Source organism: Corylus avellana, chromosome ca8 (genome assembly GCF_901000735.1).
Source record: "Corylus avellana chromosome ca8, CavTom2PMs-1.0".
Taxonomy (NCBI): Eukaryota; Viridiplantae; Streptophyta; class Magnoliopsida; order Fagales; family Betulaceae; genus Corylus; species Corylus avellana.
In genome coordinates, this window is record NC_081548.1 from 17,115,788 (window position 1) to 17,125,397 (window position 9,610).

Genomic DNA, 9,610 nt, shown 5'->3' on the forward strand with positions numbered 1-9,610 from the left:
CTGGAATTTATGCCACTTGAGAAGATTTAATCCTAAATTACCTCAATAAGACCAACTTTCCTATCTCATTGTGAATGGAGGAGATGCTTACTTTCTGCCAACTTGAAGTGTTTGAACACTCGTTTCCAGTGCTTTGACCAAAGCTACATTCACCAAAGCCAAAGAACAACAGAGAACATGCACATTTTGAAGACATGCACATAAGAATACCACCCTAGAAGGAAAGTCTACGAGAATTGTTAGTAGATGAACGGTTAATATATCCAAATACCTTAAGAAACATCTCTTCTTTGCACTCGGATATGCAGATGTCTCGCACAAGATTGGAAATACAACATGTCTTTATTCCTGTGTTTGTGCTCCTGCTAACCACTTGGATCAAGTTTTGATCAATAAGTGCATCCAAGTAATTGAATTCAGCAATGTGCACCATCTTTCTATCTTGGGTTGAGGTATGAATCCCTAAGCTATTCAAAGTTTGATTAGTCTCTATAAGGGAATCTCAGTCTTTTGGATACACACCAATATGCAAAAAATATAATTTCAATTCCTAGTGCAAGTGGATGTAGCTCAATGCCAAGATGTCTTTGTAAATTTTTGTGTTCTGGGTATCAGAGTTACCCTTTACATAATCAACCAATTGATGGCATATTAGGCATGTCTTCTCTTTTTTATTTTACTTTTTATTTTTTAGTTTTATTTTTTGCCAAAAGTCTCCCTAATGCCACAATGGAAAGTGGTAAGCCACCGCGAGCTATTGCCATTTGTCTTCCCATATATTCTAATTCAAGAGGGTATCTAACGTAAGAGTTCCCAACTTTCATCTTGGTTAAGAAATGGGGGAAGACAAGGGGTAGAGCTTGCACTTGAAGCCACTCTTTTAATGTGGCTAGTGATCAAAATTCTGCTTCCGTTTGAGTCTTTGGGAAAAGCAAGTTTGGCCTTATTCCAGACGTTTGTAAACTACTAGGTACCTCCACCCTTGCAAGTGTTCGAACAACTGCTTGACTAGGTAATTTTTTTTTTTTTTAAAATTACTATGTACTCATGCCTTCGAGCTCCTTTGTCAACTTGTCTCTATCTAATATTGACATGTGAGATGTTAAAATTTTCAGCAGTAGTTGTTTAGCTTCGAAAGATTGAGAGACATAGCCTCATGCGCAGCACTCAAAATGACTCTAGACTGAATCATTATTATAGTTTCTAACCAAGGGTGGTCTTCCCCAACCCACCAATGTTGATGATTGAAATGGAATGACGCTCTGAATCCCCTTCAATAAGCTGCTTAATCAATTTTGCTGAGCGATAAAAAATTCCCACCATGTCTTCTAACTTGACTTGCCATCCCTCGTCTGTGCAGTGCTTCCTTAAGTTTTTGCGTTGCTTGAACTACATTTGCTTAAGCTCTTATGGTGAGGTACATTTCCTAGTTACCTAAATTTTTTTTTTCGATGTTTTTGTTGATGTGTATTATCTTCTATCCTAACTTGTGGAGCATTCTTGGGTAGTCAATGATGATAGTCAGTTCCTCCTGCTGTGTTCTGCTATTCTAATGATGAATCTTTCAATAGTATCCTCAGTCTCATAAGCCAACCCCCGATTTGCCGGGCTACTTCCTTCACAATTTCATCGTTTTTTCTTCTCTCGAAATTCTCTAGGAATGTATTTATTAGTCTTGGTTCCCTTTGAAGTGAGTTCACTTCATCCTTCCGTCCATCAAGGAGATCCTTTTCTTCATTGAGTAGCCAGAGCAAGTATTGTATGAGTGAACTAACAATACCGTGATGTCGGATGACATTTAACTATATTTTTGATGAAAACGAAAATAAAAAAAATATCAAAAAATAATATTTAAGCAACATCATTTAATCAAAATTTTACCCGTTCTTAAACAATGGAAGTACAAAATAAAATATTTGTCACTATTTGAGTTGATTGTCAATTATATTTAATTTTCTATTTTATATTAAGATTTTATTTTATTTGCTTAAGATCTTATTTATTTTATTAGGACTTTATTTCCTTCATTTACTAGGATTTACTTTTTCTATGAGTATTCTTGTTATATATATATATATATATAATATGCATACTCGAGTGCGTTGCATATGTGGATCAGGATCTATAGCAATAGATAGGAAATTACCCATGGGTTTTTTTTTTTGTAAATCTGGACTGTTGATTTCCATCCAACCGTCTAAATTTCGCTACGTGTCCCACTCAAAAGAAAATAATAAAATATAATTTAAATTTTAAAAAATAAAAATAAAATTAAATAATTAATTTAAAATTATACCATGGCTGGCCACCCCATTTTTTCCATAGCACCTTAATTATTTTATTTTATATTTATTTTTTAAAATTTAAATTATATTTTATTATTTTCTTTTGAATGAGACGAGATTTAGACGGTTGAATGGAAATCAACCGCAAAAAAACCCATGAGCAATTCCCCGCTATTGTTGGAGGAGTAGAGATTTTCGGCTGCCAAGAGATTTTTTTTTTTTTTTTTTTTTAAAAACGGAAAGAGGTTACAAGAAGGATTATAGATGATCGAATTTGAGACATTAACACTAAATTTGAGGCATTATCACCAAATGTAGGATGCTCGAATCCATTTAGAGTGATACTATCCTTAAAGAGTTAACCTTCCACCCTTAGGTTTTAGTTTTAAATCCAAAAATAAATTTTGAGGCATTAAAATTCAAATATTAGCTTATGAAAATTTAACTAACATAAAACAAAAAAACAAAAACAAAAATGTTTTATTATTATTATTATTATTATTATTTTATTTTGTAGATGCAGCCACGAGTTTGGACTACGCTTGTCTAGTTGTCTACCTCAATTTGGCAGCCGCATAGGCGGACTCATTGCTGGAGATCCTGATTCTGCCCCGCAGAAAAGAAAGAAAGAATGGAGACCTACGGAAATGAGGGCAGACGCCGGAAAAGAGCGAGGACCTCCGAAGCATTCTCTTTAGAACATGCTGATGCCGACACCATCTTCGCTCTGTTACTCGCAGCAATCTTCAACTCTCACAGACCCGGCTCCCTCTCCTTGATCGAGAAATGCTTAATCAAGCTCAATCCCTCTTTTCTCTCATTAAGCCCAAGCCCCACCCTCTCTTTGCTCCCATTCATTCTCACTTCTAAGTAATCCCTGCAATGCAGCCCTCTATTCGCTCAAATACAACGTACCCATTTCGAGTTACTGCTAATTCTCGGAGTTATTCTTTTTCTTTTATTGCAGAAGGGCCGAGATAGCGGCTCGTGGTGCGGAGATTGTGGGCGCGGCATCGCTGCTTTCGCTGGAAATGAACGAACGGATTGCTTTGGATGGTGAGATTGTGAAAGGTTTGGTCTCGGCGTTGGGGAGTTCGAAGAGGATTGTGTTAATGGCTGCCTGCAATGCTGTTTTGGATATGTCGACCACCTCGGTTGCTCGGCAACGCCTGCTGGAACTCTCTGCTTTGGAGAGTCTTATGTGAGTGTATAAATTAATGGAAGATTATCATGTTTTTATTACCTGTTGCATTTCTTTTCTTTTTCTTTTTCTTTTTATTTATTTTTATTTATGTGGTGGCATTTTTAGTTTCACTAATGTTTCTCAAATTGCTTTCATTTTCTTGACAATTGAGGAAAATAAAGGAGTTTCTGAATTTTAGTGTTATGGTGTATAGTCTTTGGTTACTCAGTAGCATGAAAGATTTGGAATTAGCCAAGTTACCGGTTTAGGCTTGTTAAAACAGTGATCGGAAATAGCAGTGGAATCATCCCCGATGCTGAAGTTAGTAAGTAAATGGGGAGGTAAATTGGTAGAGTATTGGCAAAGAGAATGGAAGTGTGCGTACCTAGGGAAGCTACGTCCCCTCCATTTTATAGGCTTACCATCTTGAACGTCAACTGGGTGATTATTAGAGGTAAGGAATCAGCATAAGAAATAAGCATGGAAAGATCCATGTAGGCATGTAGCCAATCCATCGGATCTCTCCCTAACTGTAAGTTTCCCATCAAGACCAACCCAAAATCAGCAAGATAATTAAGGGTGGATTGTGTTTCCTTATATGATCATATTCAATTTATCACATGTGTGGGGAAAGAAGGGATCTGATGTGTTCCACCCACATGGTGTTATGTGAGACTCTCCTCGTTTTGGGATGTTAGTGGGCCAAAGGCATGGGCTTTCTCTCGAGCCTCTGTGGCCCGGTGGTTTCTAGCTTGGATGACCTTTCGGTGGTGAGGTTTAACAACACAAGAAAAAGCGCTAGTCAATCTTTTTTGCTATCACCCCAAAATGACTAGTCAATTATGACTTTCTTAGAATCACTTATAAAACCTAGTTTCGCCCAGTAAGGAAGCAATGGGGGAATTAATTTCTATAAGTGTCTTTATAAATTACTCATTCAATGTGGACTACTAATCTTCCCAATATGGGATCGGAGTGTTACATGAGATCCCTTGAGCCTTCGATAAGCATATTGGGCACTCCAAGGCTTATTTTAGTATAATATTAAAACAAATTATGGTTTCTGTGGGATATTGATATGAAGTATGCAATTAGTTACTTCTTTCAGTACTTATCAAAAAAAAAAGTATGCAATTAGGTCTCTCTCTTTTTTTTTTTTTTTTTTTTTTTTTTTCTCTATTTCTAAATGTGTATATATATTTTTTAAATTTTGTTTCGGTTTTGGAGCTGTTGGTGGCAATACCCTTACCCATGCAATGTGGTGTTTGCATGGCTACCGGAAAAGAAGTGGAAGTTCTGGGTAGCATACCTGAAATCATAGGTTGGTGAGATCTGGTTTTGTAAGTTAGAGAGGTGGTTCATGGGCAGGGTTATGTGACGGTACTGCTGCATCACATGACTGACCTAATTATTTTTTGTTTCCTTAGCGAGTGAATTCAGATAGACTGGTTTAGTATTGGCATTTTTAAACGGAAAACTTGTATTGTATTTTTATCTTTATTTATTCTTCTTCTGGAGCAATAAATGGATAATGTAATTTATAATTCTTGTGTATAAGATCCTCTCATATACCTCCCTCATTTATCTTGTATAATAGCTGTTGAACTGCAAGTGAAATCAACCAATTGATTTTTTATGTTAAAGGATAATAGTACTTAGTATTAATGTTTGTTGCTTTTTCTTGTTGAAAGAAAAAGTAATATCATTTTCTTTTTTGTGTACTTTTGGCTACTCTGGCCTAGAGCTCAGTGGATTTATGATATTTCGTATGATATGCTTAATAGGCAATCCAATTTGTTCATCCAAAACATAAAAGTTGGGATACCTGCCTACGGGTGCTTTTATTCCTGGGATTTTTGGGTTTAGATTTTACGAAAAAAGTGTTTGAAGAATGTCAGTTGATTGTAGGTGGGGAAGAGATAGATGGGCTATTTGTTGAAGAATATTAGCCACTGGAAAATTCTGGCGATAGTAGAGATTGTGTTTTTTTTTTTTGGGTAAAGCAATTTGATTTCCACCAGGTTGGGAAATTTTATAGTCTTTGGGGTTTCAAAAGCCATGAGAGAAGGATCATTGTCTGGCCTTTGGGTTGTAAACAGGGAAGTAAAAAAGAGAGGTTCAATGGTGTTCCCTAGCTGTATACATTAATCTGTGTGCAGTGCATGGAGAAGAAGAAGATGAAAAGAAAGAGAAAAAAGCCTAATCTTTCGCTTATTATATTCACTTTAATTCAATATCTTAGTAGTATTTTGAGGGTTTAGATTAAACAAACAGTAGATACCCAAATACCCATTAAAAGTTCTGAATTTTTTTTTAATACTCTTTCTATCAGTTACACCCTCTGAAAGACTAAGGCATATCTGCACTTTTTGGTTTTAGACCTTATTCAGTTCCCTCCGACAACTTTCTTTGCTAAATGATAAATATACTATTTTACCTTTCCCATCTTATTATATGCTTTACTGAAAGCACACCTTTTCTCCTTCAAGCGGGTTTGAGTAAGAAAAAAGTTTCAGATTCTGCAGAACATTCAGCACTTCTGAACACCTTTAATTATCATCTACAAATTAAAAGATGAAAGAGTCTTGGTCTAGAAGAGGAAACTAGTGAAAACCGGGATTGGAAACACTGTTCGTCTTGGCATATTGGTATGGGTTTGCTCTTGGATGTAGACAGAAGTTGAACTCTTGTTTTCGCTTTTCCTCAATGATCTTTTCCATTAAGTTTAATGATTTTTGTGTTTTTAGGCAACACCTAGACACTCTAATTGTCTGTAACTTTCTTGAACTTTCTAATTATAGTTTTCTTCCTGTGATTATCTTCACTTGAGTAATATATTGTTATGATGCTGAAGTCGACAGGCCGTGAGGCTCAACCAAATCAAAGGCCAGTAATGGCATTGATTTCCTTGCCATTTTTTAGCCCATGGTGGCAAAAATGGCTTCCCTGCTTTTTTCACATTGTGATTATATATCAGTTTGTGTTTGGATTCCACATCCGACAGTATATTAGATAGCTGATTTAAGGATTTTGAGTAATTTGACTTTAACTTTCATTAGGTTTGGATTGCTTCAGGTTCCTAAATTTTCAGGGATGCCAGTTTCTATATGCTCTGTGGATGATGGAAGTGTTACCTGTTGCAAGATTGGAATTGAGGAAGATGAATTTCCAGTATTACTTCTTACTGCATGCATAATTCTCATTAACTCCTGCAACATTGAGCAATTGGAAAAGCTCCCAAGAATCCTCTCTGAAACTTTCTTGGTCTCTTTGAAAAAGCTGTGGGCTGAAGTGCATAATGAAATGTTACTTGCCAACCCCATCAAATCCAGCCAAGAGGCACACATTTATATAAGCAATATTAGGATTAATAATCTGGCAGAAAGCATCTTTAGGCTTTCCATTAGAAGTAGTCAAGTTACACCAACTTTGCCTTTGGAGGTGGTTAAAAGAAGTATTTTTGGTTTGAGTAAATCTAGTTTTGAAGATTTCATGTTAACTCATTGGGAGGTATCGCCCTTTCTCATACAAAGACTTTCAAGGGCTTTAAGTGAGAATGATGATATTTTCAGTTCATTTGTACAGCCTCTACACTTGACTAAAACAGTTCCTTCCTTTATTTCTTCAATCCTTCGGAATTTAGTTTCTTGTTTTCCTATTGCTTCAGATGAACTAGACATCCTTAGTTTCTTAACGGAGGTGGGAAATAAATTGGGTTGCCCTATAATCTATCAGCAGGACATACGGGTGTTAAGAACAGAAAGGCAATTGAAAAGAGAGGTTCATTTCTTTCAGGAGAGTTTGGACTCCTGCTGCAAAAAGGGTTCTCACATTTTTAACATTGATGAAGTAAAAAAATGTGAAGAAGCATATAAAGAGGGTTATACAGTTGCTGTACGTGGCATGGAATTCCGCTTTGAGAGCATTGCCGCTATTGCAAATGGATTAGCATCTTTCTTTGGTCAACCATCTGTAGGTGTCAATATGTACTTGACACCACCTAATTCTCAGGGTTTGGCTCGTCACTTTGATGACCACTGTGTGTTTGTTTGCCAACTTTTTGGTACTAAGCAATGGACCGTTTTTCCTCAGCCGAATGTCCAGTTACCTCGCCTATATGATCCTCTTGATAACCTATATGTTGCAGAGGCTGAGGTCTCAATGGCTGAGTGCAGAAAGATTTTGCTAAATGAAGGTGATATTTTGTATATTCCCAGAGGTTTTCCTCATGAGGCATGTACAGATGATGGTGGTCCCAATGGTTCTGCTGGATGTTCCGTGCACCTTACACTTGGTATTGAGGTTGAACCACCTTTTGAGTAAGTAAAATGTTGTCTTTCTTTGCTTGTGAATATCTTTTAAAGTTGGTTCCAATGGTTTTAACTTGTTATGGTTTCTTTTGGTTGTTATATGTGAGAAGTGGTGCTTTTTCTTGAGGGGATATTTTATTATGCTTTCTACTTTTCAAGTTCATATTGATTGCTGAATGTCATGAGGCCAATTTAAGATTTGACCATAACTCTAAGTAGGAAGTTTGTACGACCTTTTTATTTCCTCAGCTAGACAAATTATTCTATAGGGAAAAATCATGGTTAGATATGGTACGAAATAAACATATTATTCTTAATATGCAATAAATTGTTGAAGATGTGTTGTACTTTTCTTGAATGGTAGGATGCATAAGAAATGTAAAATATGCACTAGAAAGTTGGCCTAAGGTGTACGCCGATCTCTAAGGGAGGAAGGGTTGGGGATTAGGAACTTTTTGAGGTTTGTTATAGTTTGTATGAACGGTTTAAACACAAAAGGCGGAGGGTATTATATTATTCAACTTTTGTTAACCTAATACAAGCATCCTATTATATAGGATTAGGGAAATACCATAGAGACTAAAATACCCTCAAAACCCTAATGACTCAAACCCTAACTCTTCTAACACTCCCCCTCAAGCTGGAGCATATACATCATATGAATCCAGCTTGGAAGATACAAGCAAACGAAAAACAACTAGAAAACATATTCTAACACTCCCCCTCAAGCTGGAACAGCTTGGACCACACAAGTTAATTAAATAAAACTTCAATGCCGGTCGAAAACTCGTTGGTAACTTGAACAACCATTTGATCGGTTCTCGCCGAAAAACACCAAGTCCGGTCAGATGCAACGATCACTTGATCGGTTCTCGCCGGAGAATCCAAGGCTGGTCGGATACATCGATCTTGGGATTGGTTCTCGCCGAAAAACACCAAGGCCGGTCGGATGCATCGATCACTTGATCGGTTCTCGCCGGAGAATCCAAGGCCGGTCGGATACATTAATCACAAACAACAAACAAACAACAAATTTTCACATGATTAACCAACAAGATTCGCCGAAAAACAGATATTGGAAAAACAAAAAACTTTGCCGGAGCTTCGCTGGACATACGCCGGAACTTCGTCGGGGCTTCAAAACTGGCCGGAAACACACAGAACAGGCTGGCAATACCTAAAAACAGAAGAAAAACAGAACAGAAACAGTCACTGGAGGCTCGCCGGACCATTGCCGGAGCTCGCCGGAACTTGCTGGAGAAGACAGAACACTCCGGCCACTTCAAAAACAGCAACTACAGAATCAATAGAGGGCCACACAGTAACGTTTCAACACCAAAAGCATCAAATCGTCGGAATATTTTTTTTTTCCCCGATGGCCGCTGCAACTTTTCCGGCCACCATAGAACACTCCGGCCACTTCAGACAAGACAGAAAACCACCGCAGAACTATCCGGCCAGCATCACAGAACATCAAAAACAAACAAAATATATATTTTTTTCTCACCGGAAGGAGTTCCGGTCACCATAAAACAAGAACAAAACAGCTCTACGGAACTCTTTGGAGCTCTTTGAAGGTACTGCCCGTGTGGGTTAGCCCACACGGGCAGTGCTGCCACCAAGAAGAAAACTAAACTACCCAAGAATCGAAACAAGCTCTGATACCATGTTATAGTTTGTATGAACGGTTTAGACACAAAAGGCGGAAGCTATTATATTATTCAACTTATGTTAACCTAATACAGGCATCCTATTATATAGGATTAGTGAAATACCATAAAGACTAAAATATCTCCAAAACCCTAATGACTCAAACCCTAACTCTTCTAACA

General features: G+C 37.2%; 1 protein-coding gene across 1 annotated transcript; it reads left to right on the top strand.

Annotated features, from left to right (window-relative positions):
• Window positions 1-2,881: 2,881 nt before the first annotated feature.
• LOC132190957 (uncharacterized) lies at window positions 2,882-7,791 on the top strand. The gene is made up of 3 exons (XM_059605982.1): window positions 2,882-3,155; window positions 3,253-3,486; window positions 6,528-7,791. Exons 1-3 carry the CDS (start codon window positions 2,917-2,919, stop codon window positions 7,789-7,791), a joined length of 1,737 nt encoding a protein of 578 aa, XP_059461965.1. The 5' UTR covers window positions 2,882-2,916.
• Window positions 7,792-9,610: the final 1,819 nt, after the last annotated feature.

Coding starts and splice junctions, on each gene's coding strand:
- LOC132190957 (XM_059605982.1), top strand. CDS start 2,917: ATGGAGACCTACGGAAATGAGGGCAGACGCCGGAAAAGAGCGAGGACC. Junction 3,156..3,252: donor CCATTCATTCTCACTTCTAA/GTAATCCCTGCA, acceptor CTTTTATTGCAG/AAGGGCCGAGATAGCGGCTC. Junction 3,487..6,527: donor TCTGCTTTGGAGAGTCTTAT/GTGAGTGTATAA, acceptor AACTTTCATTAG/GTTTGGATTGCTTCAGGTTC.